This window comes from Octopus sinensis, linkage group LG19, assembly GCF_006345805.1.
Source record: "Octopus sinensis linkage group LG19, ASM634580v1, whole genome shotgun sequence".
In the NCBI taxonomy this organism is placed as follows: Eukaryota; Metazoa; Mollusca; class Cephalopoda; order Octopoda; family Octopodidae; genus Octopus; species Octopus sinensis.
The window spans coordinates 28,953,602-28,977,565 of NC_043015.1; the positions used below are offsets into that span (position 1 = coordinate 28,953,602).

Sequence of the window (23,964 nt, forward strand, 5' to 3'; positions counted from 1 at the left end):
CGTGTAACTTGCGGACAACTTGTGTTATCACAACCATTGCTTCTGATCTTATCACAGAATATTTCATATTACCTACAAAACAGAAATTCAAACATTTAATGAGAGAAACACAGATTTGAAATTAGGAAAGAGGTTATTGGAGCAGGTTTGCTTTCTAAACATGCAGTTTGGGATCCAGTCTCACTGCATGGGATCTTGAGCAATTATCTTCTAGTATAGTCCCAAACCTTGTGAGTGGATCAGGTTGACAGAAACTGAATGAAGCTCATCAGTGTGTGTGTGTTCCCTTGTCTTGACATCACTGTCTATTGACTGGACACAGGCTGGAAAGCAGAGCATTTTCCAATCGAAGTCGGATGTAGAGTTTGTTGGACAGAGTGTGAGACGACTCATCGTAAAGTCAATACCACCATGACCGATATCCAAACTACAGTGGAGAAGGCTAGCCACTGGATTTGGTTAAAAAGAGACAATGAGCGATGGCTAGAAGGGTTAATATAATAATGAAGATATGCAGCTAAAGTGGCTGGCATTGAATGAGAAAACAAAAGAAAAAAAATTAACAGTAACAAATGAAAGGTGTTTAAAACTCACCTAAACATGGTATCACAGACGAGAGTATTTGGTTGATAATCTTACTAACCATTGCAACATTATTGCTCACTGCATTCTGGTCTTTCCAGATTAATAGCCTATTATGAAAAAACAAAAAAAAACACAATTAACAAACAATAGGCGCAGGAGTGGCTGTGTGGTAAGTAGCTTGCTAACCAACCACATGGCATCTTGGGCAAGTGTCTTCTATTATAGCCTCGGGCTGACCAATGCCTTGTGAGTGGATTTGGTAGAAGGAAACTGAAAGAAGCCTGTCATATATATGTATATATATATATATATGTGTGTGTGTGTTTTGTCCCCCTAGCATTGCTTGACAACCGATGCTGGTGTGTTTACGTCCCCGTCACTTAGCGGTTCAGCAAAAAAGAGACCGATAGAATAAGTACTGGGCTTACAAAGAATAAGTCCCGGGGTCGATTCGCTCGACTAAAGGCGGTGCTCCAGCATGGCCGCAGTCAAATGACTGAAACAAGTAAAAGAGCAAAGAGAGTACAAACTTGAATCAGAAGCATGGAAGTGTTTGGTTAGCTTCAAGTGTAAACCACTGAATAAGAAATGTTCATTTTATGAGGAAAACAATAAAAATCAAACAGACTTTTCTCCCATAACCACACAGTTAAACAACTAAACCCAAAGATCCGTAGCTCACACCAAATATACCCACATTGTGCTCTCTAACAGACAGTGATTTATTATTATTTGGTATACAGTGTGACTATCTGGCTATGTATTATTTTCCTTCGGTCCCTATTCTGTTTCTGCATGCTGGCAGACTCACCTCAGAAGTGAAGAAGCTATATGCAAAGTACACTAATGGCTATTTTCTGCAGTGACCTTAAGTTGTGTTCATCTCAGCACAGCGTTTGGAGTTAATGACGTTATCAATATCAATGGAAATTGTAGTTGTGATACCAGTGCTGGTGGCACGTAAAAGAACCATCCGATCGTGGCCGTTGCCAGCCTTGCCTGGCACGTAAAAAGCACCCACTACACTCATGGAGTGGTTGGTGTTAGGAAGGGCATCCAGCTGTAGAAACGCTGTCAGATCAGACTGGGCCTGGTGCAGCCTCCTGGCTTCCCAGACCCTGGTTGAACCATCCAACCTGTGCTAGCATGGAGAACGGACGTTAAACGATGAAAATGATGATGATGAATACTGGCCATTTTGCGTGTAATGTTTTTCTTACAGTCAATCTCTTCGTATCAAGAGGCCACAGTGCCAAGTACAATGGATATGTACAAAAACAGACACACTCTCAGACAAACATACATACATACAAAATACACACAACACACACAGAGACAAACAAAGGTATCTACAAAAACACACACACAGACACACCTACTCACCACATCAATGTATTAGACTACTCACCTGTCCAGATATTTCTGTATGGACTTCATTATTGAAATCTGTATCTTCCACACACCTCTCATCAATGACTGACACAGCTGCTCACAAAACAACTCTTGATAGGTGGCTGATAAGAAAAAGAAAAAAAAGAGAACATTAATAGTTTCGTGGTTTGTCCTGAAGGCAAGGATAATAAATGTTGGGATAGATACAGTGTTTACACTAAGAGAGAAAATGTGTGTCTGTCAATCCACACATATTGTACGCATTTCCCACTTTGTAGTGGCACTCTGTTTAGCTATGATGATGTGGGTTCCAGTTGATCCAATCAACGGAACAGCCTGCTCGCGAAATTAACGTGCAAGTGGCTGAGCACTCCACAGACACGTGTACCCTTAATGTAGTTCTCAAGGAAATTCAATGTGACAAGGGCTGGTCCTTTGAAATACAGGTACAACTCATTTTTACCAGCTGAGTGGACTGGAGCAACGTGAAAAATAAAGTGTCTTGCTCAAGGACATAATGTGCTGCCAAGAATCAAACTCACGACCTTATGACCATGAGCTGAATGCCCGAAATATTAAGCCACATGCCTTCACATGTAGGGATAAATGTGACAAAGGTCAGAATGTGCCGCCAGGAATCAAAGACATGACATCTATTGTCAGGATAAAGATACAGGATTAGTGTTCCAAGGGGACAGCTAATGTCAAAAGGATGCTATGGTGGGGGCCATGTTCTTTCTGAGAAATAAAATATTTAAACCAGATTATAATATTTATATTTTAAAGACATTTTCGAAAAATCTTTGCCGGGTTTAAAACACGGATAGGATTTTGTGTAGACAGCACAAATTCTTATAACAAAGCAAACGTTTGCAAAAAATCATTTGATGAAAGGGGCCACTGAGCTACAAAAGGCTCAGAACCACTAACTAAGGGGCTCTAGCATTGGCTCATATTAAGTGCGGGGTGTCTGCGTTGGCTGGGTCATGCCATCTGTCGTCAACCAGGAGAATTCATCTACAAAGCAATTGCCCCAGCTCCCCTTCAGGGCTGGCGAAAGCGATGTGGTGGACAAAGAAAAACCTGGCTGATGACAGTCAAGGCTGATCTGGAACCCAACCTAGGCCCCCATATCTACGGCGTTCGCTGCTGGAATAGTGTTTGAGGAGTCAGTATAAAGGTGTTGGTGCCAGGGTAAGAAAAAAAACACCCCAGAGACAAAAAAAAAAAAAAAAAACGTGTTTGCAACAAGAATGTTGAAGTAGCAATAAAGCAGAGAAGCAAATAAAAATGATTCTTACTTTGTGTCTGAGCATTTTCTGGCCAAACTTTTCCCAAACATTCAAATACTGCCTGTTGGTATTCCAGTTTGATTCCCAGGCTGGTAACTGAGTTGTCTTCATCTTCATTGGAATCACTTTCTGACTGAAATGAAAACAAAAGATGAATGCCAGATTTTAGTAACAACGGCTTCTAACATGCCATTGGGAATTTACTCAGATTCAAGGGTCAGGGTTTCACTTCGTTCAGGGATCTGCAGTGGAAAAGTCATTCTTTGAGGAGCAGACATGGGCAAGGTTTTACTTTATATTTTGTATTTGTGTGTGTGAGAGAGAGTGGAAATGTGTGCAAGTGAGAAAGTGTACAAGTGTGTATATGTGAGAGTGCATGGATATCTGTATGTGCATGTACGTGTGTGTGTGTGTGAATGCATTATAAGACGCAAGGCCTTAAGTTTGGAGGAGAATTCTAGTCTGATGAACAAACAATTCTAAGGGTTTGCGGCCTAAATAATAATAATCCTTTTTGCTACAGGCACAAGGCCTGAAATAAAGGGAAAAATCGATGCTCAACTGGTACTTCTTTTCTTGACCCCAAAAGGATGAAAGGCAAAGCTGACCTTAGTGGAATTTGGACTGGGTACATAAAGGGTCAGAAGAAATGCTACTAAGCATTTCGTCCAACATTGCTTATGATTCTGACGCACAGGGCCTTGAGTTTGGGGGAAGAATATCAGCAATAAAATCAACCCTGGTATTTGACTGGTATCTTGTTTTATTGACTCCGAAAGGATGAAGGATAAAGTTGACTCCAACACGATTTGAACTCACATCATAAAGTGCTACAACTAAATAATACCACAAGGCACTTTTGACAATCCTCTAAGAATTCTGCTAATCCATCACCATGATGATGATGATGGTGGTGGTAGTGGTGGTGGTGATGATGGTGGTGGTGGTGATGATGATGATGGTGGTGGTGATGATGATGATGGTGGTGGTGATGATGGTGGTGGTGGTGATGATGGTGGTGATGATGATGGTGGTGGTGATGATGATGATGGTGGTGGTGGTGGCGATGATGATGGTGGTGATGATGATGATGGAGGAGGAGGTACTGATGATAAGATACTTACTGTATTAAGAGAGGGTTGTAGTAGCAGCCAAAGGACCTCGAACCTGTCCACTTTGTAGAGTTCAAGGATTGAACCTGCAGTGTGTAGACCCTTTATTCGATATTCTTTGTTCTCTTTCTTGCATTCTCTCAAGACAACATCGAGCACCTAAACAAATACAGATTGCAAGACAAAATAAATAAATAAATAAAATCAATTATGTATATGCATAGATCAACTTTAACCTTGGACATACATCAACTTTAACACAGAAACTGAAAGAAGCCCATTGTGTGTGTTTGCACCCTTGTCTTGACATCAATTGATGGCTGTAAATGAGCATCACCATCATACAAGTTATGTTGTTTTGTTTCAAGTGTTCTGTGGAAAACATACCTGGCCACAGGAAATATCACTTTACCTGGAAACAGGTGGCAGCAATGGGACAGGCATCTGGTCATAGAAAATCTGCTTCAACAAATCTTATTTGACCCATGCAAGTAACGAAAAGGTATTTTAAGTGATGATGATGATGAAATGAATCTATCTTTCCCTTTTAAGATAGAGAGTTGTGATTTGACTGCTTTTTCTAGCAGGTTGGTCAACAACATCAAGATTCCTTTGCTGATTGTTCTCTCTTGGGGGATAATAATTAATGTAAGTAATGAAGGCTATAATACAATATCTACCAACCTGGTTGATATCTGGTTTATCTTCAGTTGCTTCTGTTCTGTCTTCTAATAAAGGTCTGTAGGAAATGGTTTAGAAATAAGCATGAAAATAATGTGAAAAGAGAAAGAAAATGACAAGTAGAAATAAACGCACTAGCCATATCAATCATAAATTGCAGTTTCAATACAATAAATTGGAAGTTGAGAGGAATTAAAGAGCTGAAACATAAATACCGTAAATACTTGAGTATAATATGCAAGGGATTTTTAGGGGGCTGTACCTCTGAAAAACCTAAACCTTGTGTATAATACGCACCTCTTCTCTAACTTGAGTCAAGGAGGTCTTTATAATGTCCTTGGTTTGTAAAAATGTATACGGTAACGTCCTTTATTATTATTATTATTATTATTGTATATATAACATAATGCAAACGTGTAGCATTTTTGTGCATTTTGTTAGCAGAAAATAAAGAAATAACAGTAATAACGTTTAATAAATGTTGCTTACTGCAAGTTATGGATGATTCTTTTATGACTTCATTGCTTTCAGGCTTAGCTTGAAGTATTTTTGCGCCCGACATCACAAAATGCGTCTGAATAAACATTGCCAGACAGCAAATAGAGACTTGGACATTGCTTAGAAAATAATTTTCATTTTTAACCTTGTATATAGTACGCACTAGGGATTTTGACCTTTAAATTTTGGGAAAAATATGCGGATTATACTCGAGGATTTACGGTACTAGAAAACTACTAAACAGAATTCTGAAGCCAGTCCCAACACCAAAGTTGATACAGATACAATATATCTACTTTATTATGTCCCCTTCTTTCTACCTCTCCTGTCAAACATTTATTTCCCAACCAGTCAGATCAGACTGGAGCCTGGTACAGCCTCCTGGCTTCCCAGAGCCCGGTCGAACCATCCAACCCATGCTAGCACGGAAAACGGACGTTAAACTATGATGAACTTAGACCAATATCACACAAAGGAAACAAAGACTTCAAAAGTTATTTCAGAGTTGTCTCCCTTGCAGACTGATGTCTACAAGGGAGACAACTCTGAAAAAAGTTAGAAATGCATTCCTTGTTCTGCCAAAAGGGTAACCATGAAATGACTTGGTATTTCTAACAACTTTGGCCTAAAGCTAGAATTATTTTTCAACAGCAAACGGCAATCAATACAACCTTTCCAGATGTCAAATATGTCCCAAACACATTTGAACTGATCTAAATGTTTTATATTTATTTGTGTCTGTGTGTGTGTCCTTAGTCAATTTAGCATTTTTGTGTATTTGTGTGTGTATCCAAGTCAATTTAGCAATAAGTCCGATTCTAGTCTGAAAATTGAGTCACCTACCCAACTCTATCAGTAGATATTCTGTTGTTAGTCTTGAAATAGCTTCAAAGTAATATCCTCAATTTAACACATACATTACATATACATATAAAAAAAATGTATACACACAGACAGACAGAAGGTTGATTCAGTTATATGTACTTCCTGTTCACTACAAATATGAACTGATAAGGAAGACTTAAATGGTAGAAGGAAGGAGGAGGGAGAAGAAGAAGAAGAGTGGTAGTGAAAGTCAGATGTCAAATAACATTAAACTTACTTGCAGTTACAGCATATCTTCCCCACAGCTTCGAGTAAATTTTCCTAAAAGAAAAACAACAGATACTTTCAGAATGAATAATATAGGAACTTGACATGGTGAAATGATCTTCGATGGGAAAGCCAATTATGTGTGTTTGTGCATGTGCACATGTATCTATATGTATGCTGGTGGCACGTAGCCGTTTGCCAGCCCCGTCTGGCACCTGTGCTGGTGGCTCGTAAAAAGCACCATCCGCTCGTAGCCGTTTGCCAGCCCCGTCTGGCACCTGTGCTGGTGGCACGTAAAAAGCACCATCCGCTCGTAGCCGTTTGCCAGCCCCGTCTGGCACCTGTGCTGGTGGCACGTAAAAAGCACCATCCGCTCGTAGCCGTTTGCCAGCCCCGTCTGGCACCTGTGCTGGTGGCTCGTAAAAAGCACCATCCGCTCGTAGCCGTTTGCCAGCCCCGTCTGGCACCTGTGCTGGTGGCTCGTAAAAAGCACCCACTACACTCATGGAGTGGTTGGCGTTAAGAAGGGCATCCAGCTGTAGAAACACTGCCAGATCAGACTGGGCCTGGTGCAGCCTTCTGGCTTCCCAGACCCCAGTCGAACCGTCCAGCCCATGCTAGCATGGAAAGCGGCTGCTAAACGATGATGATGTGTGTGTGTCTGTGTGCAAATGTTCATGAATGTGGCTGTTTCACATTTATCTCAGCTTCATTGACACGGTGACGGTGCTGATGTTACTTATTTGGTATTATGACCAGTTGTTCTGTGCTTTTGAAGACTTCTGGATTAGAAAATCTCTTACATCACAAAACAAAGTAAGTGTTGGTGACAGAAAGAGCATCCGGCCATGAAATTCTCCCGCCAATAATTCCTTCTCTAACACCAAGCAAACATTAAACTAACTAGCAAATACTTTAGCTCATTACTAGCCCTATGACCTGGAAATACCAGGTCATAGTGCTAGTGCATACATATACAGCTGCGTGCGTGTGCACATACACACGAGTACTGTCCAAATCTCCGACCAGTCACATACAGCTAGCTGGCATTCAATTGGCATATCAAGTTTAAGGCATTTTGATTGGGTTTTGGATAGAAAATTCACAAAAAAGTCACTTCTATTGATGTTTTAATGGCTTTGCAGGGTGACTGGGGAAATATAAAGATGTGCACGACCACCCTTGGACGGTTTTGAATGACCATAGAAGGTGCGAGCCCTCTAACTGAAAAATTGTGGATTTGTATAAAGGACATACACGCAGACAGACATTTTGCCGTTTATATATATAGAGAGCCTCCTACTCATCATCATTTTTTAATGACCACTTTCCGTGAAGAATTTACTGAGGTAGATTTTCAACAGTTGGCTGTCCTTTCCGCCATCAACTGTCACTTGTTCCAAGCAAGGAAATATTCCCCATGATCAGACAAATTTTCACGGAAGATTGGAAACAGAAGGACACTGCTTGCATGATGGTAACATTTGTTTACATGAAGTTAAGGCATGGAGACAGTAACACATGCACACACACACACGTATGTGTGCACACGAAGGGTTTCTTTCAGCTATCATCTACTAAATCCGTTCACAAGGCTTTAGTCATCCCAGGGCTACAGTGGAAGGCACCTGCCCAAGGTGTCACACAGTGAGTCTAAACCCGGAACCACGTGGTTGGGAGGCAAACTTCTTACCACTCAGCTACGCCTGAGCCCAATCTTGAAATATTAATCAAAGAACACTATAAATTAATTTAAAATTTGCTAATTTCTTTTTAGATATTCCCTCTCTCTCTCTTTTGGAGAGGCACTGAGCAGCTATACGCACACATACACACACGGCAGTAACTTCCACCTACCGAATTCAATCATGAAGCTCCGGTCAGCTCGGGGCTATAGTGGAAGACACCTACCCAAAGTGCCACACAGTGGGACTGAACCCGAAACCATGTAGCTAGGAAGCCAGCTCCCTAACCACACAGCCATGCCCGTGCCTATATTTTTTCAATTTTAAAAAGTAAACAAGCAAAAGACATTTTTTTTTTTTTAAATCCAAAATGACAAGAAATATTCAATGCATAAAATTGTCGGACCTTTCCTTTCCATGTTCTTCCAGATAATCCAGTTAAAAGAGCCTTGAGTAAGATATCGCCACTTGGGGAAGTCAATTTAGGTCCCAGTTTGGTAGCTACAGTGCCAATCGCTCTGGCAGCCTGGCCTTTGGTGTTCCACTGTTGAGATTCTAAACTTAAACAAAGAATCTCAGTGATTTCTTGAAGATATAATCGAATCCCTGGTTCTGTGCCTGAAATAAAGTAAATCATAAGAATATTGAGAAAAATGCAGACATAACATCTATTTACATCAGTGCTCTTTCACTACAAAACCATTTTTCTATTATGTTGGTGCCCTGTCAATACAAATCCCCTTTTCTACTAACATTGACACTCTGTCAATATAAAAAACCCCTTTACATTTTATCAGTGCCCTGCTAATCCAGAACCATTTTCTTAATTAACATCAATGTCTTGTCACTATAAAATCCATTTCTATTTTACCAGCGTCGCCTTAAAGAGCACTGAGCAAGATCGTTGCCAGAGCGGCTATCTGGCCTCCGTGCCGGCGGCACGTAAAAGACACCATTCGAGCGTGATCGTTACCAGCATCGCCTTACTGGCACCTGTGCTGGTGGCATGTGTAAAAAGATTCGAGCAAGGTCGTTGCCAGTACCGCCTGACTGGCTCCGTGCAGGTGGCACGTAAAAACACCCACTACACTCTCGGAGTGGTTGGCGTTAGGAAGGGCATCCAGCTGTAGAAACTCTGCCAGATCAAGATTGAAGCCTGGTGCAGCCATCTGGTTCGCCAGCCCTCAGTTAAAATCATCCAACCCATGCTAGCATGGAAAGCAGACATTAAACGATGATGATGACCAGTGCCTTATTAATACAAAACTGTTTTTCTCTTTACACTAGTAACCTGTTAATACAAAAGATGTATTTCTTGTCTGTTCACCTCTTTATTTGTTCCAAAAGAAAGTTGACAAATTAATTATCTTATCTTCTAAGAAATATGATAGTTTCTCAGATGCCAGAATTGTCTGTTGCAGGCTAAACCCATTCCTTATAAAAATAAAATCACCTGGTGTACTCTGTAAGTGGTTGGTAAACTGAATCAAACAGCAACAACGCAGAGTTTGAGGGAGCTTTTTAGTTTTGTCGAGGACAGGGTAACCCTGCAGTGCTGGTGCCATGAGAAATGCACACAGTATAATCAGTAAAATGGTTAGTGTTAATAAAATTAGTATAATGGTGGATAGTTTAGATGATGAAGAAATTTCTTGCACAATATATCTGAACCACTTGTCTAAGAGGAAATTTTGATTTTCTTTTTTTGTATTGAAGTTGTATACAAAAAAAGTGCAACTTGTAAACAAATAAATATGGCATGTCTTAATATGAAACTATAAAAATTTTACTCAACTTACCGGGAGCTATTTCAAACCAGATTTCATCCCAAATGGATAAACTAGAATCAGAATCTGAAGAAAGATAACAGGATTTCATTAAAAAGCAATTACAAAACAAAATGAAAATAAAAATTTAAAAAAAAACTGTATCCTGATTGGGTACCTTTATGATAATTGCTGTAATGTGAGTAAATTGTGATAATAAGTACTATTATGCGGTGCTAAATTGTCCATTCACAAGTGATGTGAATGGACAATACATGTTGAGTGAAAATGTGGTTCTGCCATCAATGGAAGGTAAACATGGAACAGGAAGACACAGAAAGAAATAGTGAGGTGAAGAGCATATAGCTATATAAACCATGCTGTAACAGACCTTACCAGTGCTGGTGCCACATAAAAAGCACCCAGGCCACTCTGTAAAGTGGTAGGCATTAAGAAGGACATCCAGCTATAAAAACCATGCCAAAACAGACAGTGAAGCCTGGTGCAGTCTTCTGGCTAGCCAGCTTCTGTCAAACTGTCCGATTCATGCCAGAATGGAAAACGGATGCTAAGTGATGATGATGTCTCAGCATGCTGGGCTCCTCAGAAAAAAGGTGATAAAACACTGAGATGATTGGCAAAAGGCTGTATGAAGGATCCATCCAACCCGGCTAACACTGAAAATCAGATATAAAACTTGATATTTTCAGATGGTCCACATCTAACAATAGTTTTTCTTTCACTATTTACTGATCTTATTTCCAGCAAAGTTTGTAAGGCACTCATTTTCAAAATAGTTAAGGTCTATATAAAATTCATTCATTCATATTCACCAGGGTACAGACCTTTCGAGCTGAAGGAAGAACCCCTCTCTCAAATCCTCCCAGCACTATCTATTTGGTTGCTAGTTTTTATTTGAAGAACTATGTTTTACATGCTATGCTTGGCCTGCAGTTTGGTATACAAGGCATACAACATCATACAATTCAGCCAATCGGCCACCTTTTATTGATAATTTTATTTTTTAACGACCCCGCCCAAAAGGATGAAAAGTAAAGTTGACATCAGCAGGATTTGAACTCAGGAGTGCAAAGAATCAGAACCAATCCCATGAGGCATTCACTCAAACAATCTAATGACCCTGCCAATTCACTGTCATTTTCATTAAATCCTTTTTTTTCAAATAGGTTTTTAAGTTTTTTAAAAATGAGCTGATATTTGGAACAGTGTTGATGGAATGATGTTGATTTTAAATACAATGCTGGGGTAGTCTTTATGCTTGTTCCACCTCCACTTGACAACCAGTGATGGTTTGTTTACATTATCATAACTTAGCAGTTCAGCAAAAGAGGTTGATGAAATAAGTGCCAAACTTTAAAAAATCAGTATTGGGGTCGATCTGTGTAGCCCTTGAAGGCAGTGACCCAGCATGGCCGTAGTCCAATAACAGAAAGAAGTAAGAGATAAAGATTAGTACAATTTTTCATGATGTAATTATTTTGAATAATCATTGCTTAATAAATTAAACGGCTATACCACACGCTACTTACCACATGGTTCCGGGTTCAGTCCCACTGTGTGGCACCTTGAGCAAGTGTCTTCTACTATAGCCTTGGGCTGACCAAAGCCTTGTGAGTGGATTTGGTAGACGGAAACTGAAAGAAGCCCGTCATATATATTTATATATATGTATGTGCAGGTATGTTTGTGTGTCTGTGTTTGTCCCCCTGGCATCGCTTGACAACCGATGCTGGTGTGTTTACGTCCCCGTCACTTAGCGGTTCGGCAAAAGAGACCGATAGAATAAGTATTGGGCTTACAAAAGAATAAGTCCCAGGGTCGAGTTGCTCGATTAAAGGCGGTGCTCCAGCATGGCCGCAGTCAAATGACTGAAACAAGTAAAAGAGTAAAGAGTAAAGAGTATTTACCTTTGGTAGTGTTTTTTGGTTCATGCATAGCGAAGAATACAAACGGCATCACCAAAGCAGCATGTCTTTTAAGAATATCCGGGCTACGTTGACTGATAGCATACAGGGTGGCCCCACAAGCAGTTTGGGCAGATTCATCTGAAGTAACACAAGTTTCAACATTAACAAATGATTATAATATTAAAACAGCAATTTGCTTTCATTACATGTTTACATTAGTTTCGTTTTATAATGGGAAACATTTAACATTACGGAATAACAAACAAAGCTAAGGAAATATTTCCATATTTGAAAATCTTGTAAGGACAATTGTATATTTTTTTTATTGCCCACAAAGGGGCTAAACATAGAGGGTAGAAAAAAAGGGATTAAGTCGATTACATCGACCCCAGTACGTAACTGGTACTTTATTTATCAACCCCGAAAGGATGAAAGGCAAAGTCGACCTCGGCGGAATTTGAACTCAGAATGTAACGGCAGACGAAATACGGCTATGCATTTCGCCCGGCGTGCTAACGATTCTGCCAGCTCGCCGCCATTAGTCATTAATTAATCACTTTCAGTTTAGTTGAAGAAGGGTCATAATATAGAGCTACTTGATAAAATGTTTGGGGGTGGCCGTCATGCCCAATCTAACCTGTTACTATTCTGTGCATTCTATCATCAGGTGCAGGCATGGCTATGTGGTTAAGAGGCTCAATTTTCAACCAGGTGGTTTCAGGTTCAGTCCCACTGCATGTCACCTTGGGTAAGAGTGTTCAGCAATAGCCCTGGGTCAATCAAAGCCTTGTGAGTGAATTCGGTAGATGGAAACTGTATGGAAGTCCATCACGTGTCCACGTGTGAGTGTGTGTATTTTTTTTTCTACTGCCACCACTTGACAAATGATGTTGGTTTGTTTGTGGCCTTGTAACTTAACAGCTTGGCAAAAGAGACCAATATAAATACCAGACTTAACAAAAGGGTAAATACTGGGATCATCCCCCTGCTCCTCACTCTAGCTAAGGCAAGGTCCAATGACTCATACAAGCAAAAAGTAAACAATAAAAGATACAGTACTCATGTGCAGGTGGTTGTCAGGAAATGGTGCATTAATTATGCAGTACAGATTCGTCTTTACACGATTGAAACGTTTCCTATGTGAGCTAATAAAAAGATGTGTCTATAGAGCCGTGCAACAAGTTGTTGTAGCAGATAAAATCTCCCTCAATAAACCCCTTATTGTCTTTAAAACAGAGGACAACATGTGAAAAACAGTTGGACAAAGAAGCAAACAGTTCTTTACTTACCCTTTTCCATGTACCAGGTTTTCAATTTCAACATCAACTTTTCAGTACTGCTGTCTTTAGCAACCTAAAAAATAAATGAATAATATACCTGTATTAGATAAATCAAAGCTTATTTATCAGGTTATTAAAGTACATATATATTTCATCTCCCCCTGACCTGCAAAAGTTCATGTTATCTAACCCTTTAGTTGCTGTATTTATTTTGAGATGCTCTGTGTTTCTTTCAATTACTTTAAATTTTGCAAAGAATTTAGTAAAATAACTTAGTTATCATTAAGCTAGTGTCAGGAACATAAATTGTGACTAAGATTTGGTGGAAGATTTTAATTCAGAACTTTTGGAAACAAGACATTTGTACTCAGAGCCAAAGCTGGTTTCAGCTGGATTGGTAACGAAAAGAACTTAATATACCCAATAATGTTTTATTTCAAATATCTAATTGAAATTTTTTCATAACCAATAAATATGGTACTCTGAACTATTTCTATATAAATATTATTACAAATTTAAACGTTTATCTTGTTTGTACACCATATCAATAGGCTAGCATTTCTACTTAAGAAATCAGTGCTCTAGAGGTCAGCTCCTGGTGAACTACTGTAGTTGATAGCATAAAAGATGCATGAGTATATTAGGGGCACCTTAATTTCAGCAGCATTTATTGAGGAGAGATAAATGTTTTAGTGCATTAAAGTTTATGGGAGACCTTACGTTGCATATGGGGCCCAGAGTGATTTTTTTCTTTTTTGATATTTTTAGGAAAAAAGTCTGGGTGCTTTGCATGTGCCACTGCCAAGGGTATGCTCAGTGCAGCACCGGCATGAATGCATTTTATATGGTACCAGCACCTGTAAAGGACAAGCCTGTATGTATGGATGGCTGCAATTTTACCTAGCTCCATACATCTTCTCAAGTACAGCAAATAGCCATAACTCCCAGTCCTTTGTCATTTCCTCAGTGAGGCCCAGTGTCAGAGGATCTTTTCTCACTGCTTCGTTCCACATCTTGGGTCTACCCTTTCCAAAGGTTCCCTCAACAATTAGAGCTCGGCACTTCTTCATGCAGCTGTCCTCGTCCATACGTATCACGTGACCAAACAGTCTCCTCTCTTGCACACAACATCTGATGCCTCCTATACTCAGTTTTCCCCGCTCGTCTACGTGCCGAGGTTGCCAGCGACAGGCCTGCCCCAGTCGCCAGGAGCTCCACCACGCTACCGTGCCTGCGATCGTAAGACCGAACGAAAGCTCGCAGTCTTGCCCACGTACACGTGGACGCAGCCGCGAGATCCACGCGGTCGATACTGTGATGTGGTCCGACTTGTAAATTCACGTTGCCGCCACCTTCCGTTCCCCGCTCGTCTAAGCGCCAGGGCCGCCAGCGGCAAGCCTGCGCCAGGGCCGCCAGTGGCAAGCCTGCGCCAGTCGCCGGGAGTTCCGCCACGCTACCGTACCTGAGATCATAATAAGAACAAACTAAAGCTCGCAGTCTCGCCCACGTGCATGTGGACGTAGCTGTGACCGATGCTAAAGGGTTGCAAGTTGTTTACTTGGAGAGATGCAGAAATACTTGCAATGGTACATTTATTTACAAGTGGACAGTGTATCATAACTTACCTTAACCAAATAACCAACAGCTGAAGCATAAGATTTTCTTACGGACACATTACGATCAGAGAGTCCAGTCAACATTGAATTCATGAGTTTACCTAGAGTAACATAGAAGAGGATTTATAAGTTACTAATACAAACACAGAAAACATTTCAAATATGTACCATGGATTAGGAAACTATATAAAGCAGTTTATATTATACTGTTAGGAATGAAGAAACCGTCAATTACTGATCCTTACAAAAATTTATTACTTTCTCCTTGTGGCTCATTGCTAACTTCACACAACTGCCATATGCACCACCAGGGGTATATCTTCATAATTTGAGAAAATATTTTCTTCTGTATCTTTGATATGCTTTTGAGGATATGTAACCCATTAGCATTTAAACTGGCCATATTTGGTCTTCGAAATCGAAATCACTCAAAAATCAATGGAAATTATAGTTGTGATACCAGTGCCGGTGGCATGTAAAAAGCACCAACCGATCGTGGCCATTGTCAGCCTCGCCTGGCACGTAAAAAGCATCCACTACACTCATAGAGTGGTTGGCGTTAGGAAGGGCATCCAGCTGTAGAAACATTGCCAGATCAGACTGGGCCTGGTGTAGCCTTCTGGCTTCCCAGACCCCAGTCAAACCATCCAACCCTTGCTAGCATGGAAAGCGGACGTTAAACGATGATGATGATGATGATGACATCTACCTAACAATGTCATTGTGAAAATAAAAATTTGAAATCTCAAATGCAAGATTACAAGATAATGCAGGATAAATTCAAATCAATGCAACAAATAAACATTACATTTGACAAAGTAATCTGAACGCCAAAGCGTTAAATAACACAGGTGCTAAACATTAAAGTTCAATTATAAAATATCGTTAAAATGTAAAAGGTATTGTAAGAAGGTGTCATATACTACTACAAACAGTGTGAGCTTTAAATAATTTATGAATGCTTCATTGATCTGTAGTGCTGAGCACAAGTCAATCTACAGGCCAGAAGCAGGCAAAAATAAATCAGGGATAGGATATGCAACGTAGAAACACTGAATGATAAGTTTTTACAATTAGAAGTATACGAGAAATGACTAAACAAATTTTTGAAAATGTGAAAAATGGACAAACCTGCATAAGGTGTTAAGTCATGGGGACAGTGAGTAGCCAGGGAAGTGATGAAGCTAGCACACCCTGCCTGAAATTAAAGAAGCAACCAGCTGTAGAAAGATGTTGATAAAAAACTACTCCGAAGAGCATCAAATAATTAAAGGCTGTGTAAGGTACAGCCACCTTCTCTGACAGGTTAAATTTAATTACAAATGCAAATTTGAAAAGTTAAAAGCCTAATCACTGACCTTAGTTCCGACACCGATTCCACTTTTGATTAATTCTATGAGACGTGGTATCAGTTCTGGAAGAACAGAAGCATCAACATACTGGACACACTGGAATGAAAAAAAGAGTAATTAAACAACTGCCTATAGTAATGTCTATCAGTTCCTTGAAGACTCTCTTCCCCCTTTTCCATTCTGTTCTTTAAAGTAAGCAATAATATTTCATAAATTTTATTCTTGAGGCTAAGTTTCTTTTTACCCTTTGGCATTTAACCCTTTCGGTACTGCATTTATTTTGTGATGTTCTGTGTTTCTTTCGATTAATTTTAAATGTAACAAAGAATTTAATAAAATAACTTCGTTATCATTAAGCTAGTGTTAGGAACATAAATTGTGACTAAGGTTTGGTGGTATATTTTAATTCAAAACTTACAAAAAAAAGACGTTTGTACTCAGAGCCAGAGCTGGTTTCAGCCGGGTTGGTAACAAAAGGGTCAAACTAATTGCATTCAGCCCAAATATTCTTCCAGTTTTATGTTCAAATCATACCAAAGCAGACATCTAAGCTTGACACGATCCCCTGGCCCATCAGTTCCTGTCAATCTGCCTAATCTAAGTCAGCAGCAGCATCATCATCATCGTCGTCATGGTGTTGATGATGATGATGATGATGATGATATTGGCAGTGGTGGTGACCATTAACGATTGAATCTTTTAATTACTAGCAGTAAATCTTTACATAAATTTCTGATTTCTTAATTACACCTGAACAGTGAAACATTCTGATATTACTTAAGGAAATTAACTTCGTTTATTAAATGATGTCATGTGCCTTATAACTTTTCTTGGTTATATCTTGAAATGAAAAAAAAAAATTAAAAAAAAAAAATTCTAATGCGGAAAATAAATAAAGAAAGAAAAGAAAAAGAAACTTACTGAATTAACAGTTTCCATCATGGGAGACATCTTAGAAGCAGCAATGCGAGCCATGTCCAACTATGAATAACAATATAAATCAAATTACATTAATTAGTAACACCACAATCTAAGGTAATAATTACAAAGAATATTCAATGAATAAGACAGGCATAATTTGTGTGATTAAGAAGTTTGTTTGTAACTTTGGGAGATTTAGGTTCATTTCTACAGTGTGACACAATGGGTAAATGTGCATGTATATATATATATATATATATGATGGAATCTCCCATCAAAGACATCATATGAATATTTAGCTCTTATTTCTTCATTACCCACAAGGGGCTAAACATAGAGGGGACAAACAAGGACAGACAAAGGGATTAAGTCGATTACATCGACCCCAGTGCGTAACTGGTACTTAATTTATCAACCCCGAAAGGATGAAAGGCAAAGTTGACCTCGGCGGAATTTGAACTCAGAATGTAAAGGCAGATGAAAGACCTATTTCTTTACTACCCACAAGGGGCTAAACACAGAGGGGACAAACAAGGACAGACAAACAGATTAAGTCGATTATATTGACCCCAGGTGGCGAGCTGGCAGAAACGTTAGCACGCCGGGCAAAATGCGTTGCCGTATTTTGTCTGCCGTTATGTTCCGAGTTCAAATTCCGCCGAGGTCGACTTTGCCTTTCATCCTTCCGGGGTCGATAAATTCAGTACCAGTTACGCACTGGGGTCGATGTAATCGACTTAATCCGTTTGTCTGTCCTTGTTTGTCTCCTCTGTGTTTAGCCCCTTGTGGGTAGTAAAGAAATATATATTGACCCCAGTGATTCTCATATTAAAGATTGTTGATATAAATCAGAATTTCTTCTATTTTTCTGTCATTGTCAAAGAGAGCTTAAATTGAGCTTGAAAGAAGATGAGATTCATGTCATTTTCTCTTGACATGAGAACAGTTGAAATGTTGGATGAGACAGAGCAAATGAACTTACTTTTTCCTGTGTCCCTTGACTGCCAGCCTCAGCTTTAACAGCCAGATAATTCATGACCTGGGGTTCTAATCCACTGACGGCTTCAAGTAGAGCAATTGTCAACACAGGAATGTGAGGTTTTATGAGTTTGCCAGCATTTTTACTGATTTTCAAGATAGTTCTCAGTCTGGAATAGAACAAATAAAGCAGCTTTTTAAAACAGAGTTTGTAATAATAAAATAAAAATAAATGCACCCTTTTTAAAGCCTAGCCAGGCTCATGGGCCCAGTTTCCTGGTTTCTATGGCATACGTGTTCCCCAGCTGGATGGGATGCCTTTGTCATCCCCCTTGTGAAAATCTTTTCTCATCACTTCATCCCATGTCTTCTTGGGTTTACCCCTTTCACACATTCCCTCCACAATTAGAGCTCAGCACTTCTTGATGCAGCAGCCTTCATCCATACGCATTACACAACCATACTAGTGCAGTCTTCTCTCTTGCACAATACATCTGATGCCTTGTATACCCAGTTTTTCTCTCAAATCACTTACACTCTGTTGTATAAACACACTGACATTACTTATCCTGTCAAGCAACAGCCTTGTCAGCTATCATATTTTCTTTTGCCCTAATTTTTTTTTTACATGGTTTTCTTCCTCAAGTCTTCATCCTTTTGCATTTCAGCAGTTATGATGGAATTAATATGTATACTCTTTACTCTTTTACTTGTTTCAGTCATTTGACTGCGGCCATGCTGGAGCACCGCCTTTAATCGAGCAACTTGACCCCGGGACTTATTCTTTGTAAGCCCAGTACTTATTCTATCGGTCTCTTTTGCCGAACCGCTAAGTGACGAGGACATAAACACACCAGCATCGGTTGTCAAGCGATGTTGGGGGAACAAACACACAAACACATATATACATATACATATATACGACTGGCTTCTTTCAGTTTCCGTCTACCAAATCCACTCACAAGGCTTTGGTCAGCCCGAGGCTATAGTAGAAGACACTTGCTCAAGGTGCCACACAGTGGGACTGAACCCGGAACCATGTGGTTGGTAAACAAGCTACTTACCACACAGCCACTCCTGCACCTATATACATAAATTTTAAAACTGACAAAAACCATCAAGTTACAGAATCCAACAAGAATCTTAACATACCCAATAGTCTGCACTTCTTCAACACGACTCTGAAGACAGTTCTTTAGTAGGCAAGGAAGCACCAAACTAATAGCCTGTTCTCCTATTTTGCTGTTATTCAAGTCACAATTCTTTATTGATTCCTGAAATAAAATAATAATATTTAATAATAATAATATTTAAGAAGGAACAAAATAAACATGAAACTTCCTACAAACAGCTTATCTTCATTCATTTATTCAAATCAACACTATCTTTATAATCATTTTAAATATCTGGAAATTATTTCTATGAAAAAAAAATCACTTATTATAAACATTAAAATATAATATGAAAATATTTAATTGGTTCTGGGTTCAGTCCCACTGCGTGGCACCTTCTACTATAGCCTTGGGCCAACCAAAGCTTTGTGAGTGGATTTGGTAGACGGAAACTGAAAGAAGCTCGTCGTATATATGTGTGTGTGTGTGTATTTGTGTGTCTGTGTTTGTCCCCCCAACATTGCTTGACAACCGATGCTGGTGTGTTTACATCCCCGTAACTTAGAAGTTCGGCAAAAGTAACCGATAGAATAAATACTAAGCTACAAAGAATAAGTCCTGGGGTCGATTTGCTCGACTAAAGGCGGTGCTCCAGCATGGCCACAGTCAAATGACTGAAACAAGTAAAAAAAAACAAAAAAACATATAGCATCATTGTTGGTTCTGAAGAAATGGATACAAGGGGCTTAGTTTGCTTCATGTTTTTTTTTTTTTTTCCCCCCCTACTTAATAGTTCCCCTAACATGCAATGAAAAGACCTTACCCTGCTAAGTGTTTTACAAGCTTGGTGGGCAGCAGTACGTACGGATTCCTGAAATGAAAGAAAAGAGACTTCTGAAACATGGGAATAACGACTTCTGTTGCTGAAATATTGAAATACTACCATCTTACGGTAAAAACAATGGTCGTAAGTAAACAATCTGATATTGTTAAAATATCATCTAACCCCAAGGAGGGCGGTGGTGTGTTGGGATGCATCCTTGTGCTCTCATCATTTGCTCGTGCTTATTGCATGGATATGTGAAAGAATGATACAAACTAAGTAGCTGTGAGTTTTTGATGGAAGATATTCATATTCAAGATAAACTAAGAAAGTAATGTCACATGTGAAAAATCTGATCCCTCACATATGAAACAGTACACAATCAAGACTATTACCAGTTCAATTTTTTTTTTTTTTTGGGTGCCCTTTTAAATCCTGGCCAGGCTCATGGGCCTGGTTTCCTGGTTTCAATGGCGTATGTGTTCCCTAGCTGGACGGGACGCCAGTCCATCGCAGCGTTACTCATTTTTGCCAGCTGAGTGGACTGGAGCAACGTGAAATGAAGTGTTTTGCTCAAGAACACAACGCGTCGCCCGGTCCAGGAATCAAAACCACAATCTTACGATCATGATGCTGACACCCTAACCACTAAGCCACATGCCTCCACACCAGTTCAAATATGCTTGGGTCATATTCAAACCTGTAAGAAAGCCATTCACTCTATTTTGGAGAAAATCTTTTTACTGTACACAAGTGCCGGTGGCATGTAAAAAGCACCATCAAATCGTGGCCGTTGCCAGTCTCGCCTGGCCCTCGTGCCGGTGGCACGTAAAAAGCACCATCCGACCGTGGCCGTTTGCCAGCCCCATCTGGCACGTAAAAAGCACCCACTACACTCACAGAGTGGTTGGCATTAGGAAGGGCATCCAGCCGTAGAAACATTGCCAGATCAGACTGGGCCTGGTGCAGCCTTCTGGCTTCCCAGACCCCAGTTGAACCGTCCAACCCATGCTAGCATGGAAAGCTGACGCTAAATGATGATGATGATGATGAAGTGGTATAAATACACCTACAATCAGCTCACAGCCTCACCTACACAGATTGTGAGATGCAAACATTTTGGAGTGGTTATCTCCTCTTCAGACACAGAAACTGGACAGAGGGTGCTGTAAGCTGATAAGAGAGATTGTCTCCCTTATGATATTCCCCTCATCGTACAATGACTGGTAGCGCCACCTGTACAACAAACATAAACAACATCCATCCCATAATTCAGGATCAAGATTCACAGAAAGATGCTGCATTTATAGACTCAGCCAACCCATGATAAAATTTAGAAGGAGCAAATTATTTCATACAAAAAAACAGGAGTGGCTGTGTGGTAAGTAGCTTGCTTACCAACCACATGACTCCGGGATCAGTCTCACTGCGTGGCACCTTGGGCAAGTGTCTTCTGCTATAGCCCCGGGCCGACCAAAGCCTTGTGAGTGGATTTGGTAGACGGAAACTGAAAGAAGCCTGTCGTATATATGTATATATATATATATATATGTGTGTGTGTGTGTGTGCGTGTATGTTTGTGTGTCTGTGTTTGTCCCCCTAGCATTGCTTGACAACCGATGCTGGTTTGTTTATGTCCCCATCACTTAGCGGTTCGGCAAAAGAGGCCGATAGGATAAGTACTGGGCTTCCAAAGAATAAGTCCCGGGGTCGAGTTGCTCGATTAAAGGCGGTGCTCCAGCATGGCCGCAGTCAAATGACTGAAACAAGTAAAAGAGTAAACAAAACAAAACAAAAAACCCAATCAAATTACCTTAATATCATCTCGTACTTGAAGGCAGACTTCCCAGAGAAGAGGCAACTTCTCAATAATGCTATTCAATTGACGACCTTGTAATAAGTTACTTACTGCATAACAGCTGTAAACAAAACATAAATTCATAGTTAAAAAAATTAGATGTGAGGTATTTTAACATGCAATACATGTTGGAAGGGAGGAGTAATGTTTGAGTTTCTGTTGTAAGCAAGATTAACCCTTTAAGATTCAGATTACTCTGTCAAACATAATGCTTATTTATTAAACACTGCTTTGAATTAATCATATATTATAATATAATATAATAATAATAATGAAATTATTGTATACAGTGCTCAGGTGCACCACAACTTGTCAGAAAGTGCGTATAGAGTATATGCAGTAATGTACAAATGTCTGGAACGCGAACAATGTATGAGTCAGATACATGCTTGCCGTGTGTATGGAGGGGAGAAAATAGTGTTGGCAAATCTCAGGAAGCATGGAAGTTTTGAAGGATGCAGTGCTCCGACAACTAACAACTGATGCCGGCAGTTTGTTCCATGCTTCAGCAACTCTTAGCGTAAAAAAAATGTTTCCTAAAGTCATGCGAGCTGTGCTGTTTTCTGACTTTGTAAACATGTCCACGGGTATTAGATGGGTGGAGTTTGAAAAGGTGCTCAGAGTTATTGTTTGTACGATGGTTGATAATTATCTTGTAGCTTCAAAATTTCAAATGATGTGGTTGTTTACTTTTAGAATAACATTGTAGGGTAGGTGTGAGGTGTCAAATCTGGATGGTTGAAACTTATAACAAGGTAGAATATTTGGGCTGAATATGGCCGGTTTAAATGCTAAAGGGTAAAAGAGGGTTGTTTCAAACAAGTTAATCCATTAACCCTTTTGTTACCATATTTCTGGTGAAGAAAACTGCATTTGTTTCAATTAATTGTGAAAATAATAAAGAATTTGGTAGAATATTGTGGTCATGGCTAAGCTGGTAATTGGAACGTAAATTAATAAGGAATTTTAATTTAGATCACTTTATATAGAAAGTTTGATATTTCTTTACTACCATTTGACTGTGGGCATGCTGGGGCACTATCTTGAAGGGTTTTAGCAAAAAAAAAAAAAAACAACAACCTCAGTACTTATTTTTAAAGTCTCATATATTCCTTTCATCTCTTTTGCTGAAATGCAATCAAAGACCCTATAGCTAAGATTGCTTATGTCATATTGGTTTTCATGTGACTTAAGTACTTTTAGATCTAGATGTGTTCAATTATTCTTTTAGTGTTTTAATCAGAAAGAAGGGAAATGCACATGAACCTTTACAGGTGAAACATGATCTAACTAGATCTACAAGTTGATGTTGTGATTTTGTCTTAAACTAAAACACAAAGGAGTTAATTTACCATGATTCACGAACGCGCCATTCGGAAGCCGTAAGATTCTTCAGCAGATCATCGACAATTGCATTCAGGTAGAGATCAAGCTGTAAAATAAAAGACATGTAAAAACATCATAACCTCATGCAATTAATAATAATAATAATAATAATAATATGATACCAGGATTGTAAAGACAGAGGATGAAAAAATATAAAAAAACAATCCCAATTGCATTTGACAGAGTAATCTGAATGCTGAAGGGTTAAACAACTGGAAAATGAAAATAATGCATGGGCAATACTTCAGAGAAATAGAAGGGAAAAACAAGACCAACACATGGAGGTGACTATGGAAAAGTGATCTGAAAGGATGCACTGAGGATGCATTGATATGCAACACCCAGGAAACAGGCTCTGAGAACTAATTACACAAGGTTCCGAATTTCTTAACTACACAGCTATACCTGCTCCTGTTAGTATTGTATACCTGTGAAATCGCAAAACTATAAATATGCCCATGGGATAAGATTAGATGTGTCTAACTGTAGAGAACCTATTTATCAGCTGAAGTGATTGAATCACAAAATCACAAATGCAAGATGAGGGGCCAACAAAAGCCTAACATCTACAAAGGAGACAGAAAATAATATTGAATAGCTTTAGATA

General features: G+C 39.4%; 1 protein-coding gene across 1 annotated transcript in view; it reads right to left on the reverse strand.

The window, feature by feature from the left end:
• LOC115222137 (proteasome adapter and scaffold protein ECM29) overlaps window positions 1–23,964 on the reverse strand; it is a 92,696-nt gene that overhangs the window by 3,294 nt on the left and 65,438 nt on the right. Inside the window, exons 30-49 of the mRNA XM_029792271.2 lie at window positions 23,324–23,403; window positions 21,927–22,032; window positions 20,114–20,161; window positions 19,331–19,452; window positions 18,183–18,348; window positions 17,201–17,260; window positions 16,286–16,375; window positions 16,059–16,125; window positions 14,937–15,028; window positions 13,321–13,384; window positions 12,032–12,169; window positions 10,137–10,190; window positions 8,744–8,955; window positions 6,663–6,706; window positions 5,066–5,120; window positions 4,394–4,540; window positions 3,279–3,402; window positions 1,994–2,099; window positions 595–692; window positions 1–72 (exon numbers count right to left, since the gene is read on the reverse strand). Coding sequence (XP_029648131.1) covers window positions 1–72; window positions 595–692; window positions 1,994–2,099; window positions 3,279–3,402; window positions 4,394–4,540; window positions 5,066–5,120; window positions 6,663–6,706; window positions 8,744–8,955; window positions 10,137–10,190; window positions 12,032–12,169; window positions 13,321–13,384; window positions 14,937–15,028; window positions 16,059–16,125; window positions 16,286–16,375; window positions 17,201–17,260; window positions 18,183–18,348; window positions 19,331–19,452; window positions 20,114–20,161; window positions 21,927–22,032; window positions 23,324–23,403 — 1,945 coding nt within the window. The remainder of the gene's footprint in view (window positions 73–594; window positions 693–1,993; window positions 2,100–3,278; window positions 3,403–4,393; window positions 4,541–5,065; window positions 5,121–6,662; window positions 6,707–8,743; window positions 8,956–10,136; window positions 10,191–12,031; window positions 12,170–13,320; window positions 13,385–14,936; window positions 15,029–16,058; window positions 16,126–16,285; window positions 16,376–17,200; window positions 17,261–18,182; window positions 18,349–19,330; window positions 19,453–20,113; window positions 20,162–21,926; window positions 22,033–23,323; window positions 23,404–23,964) is intronic.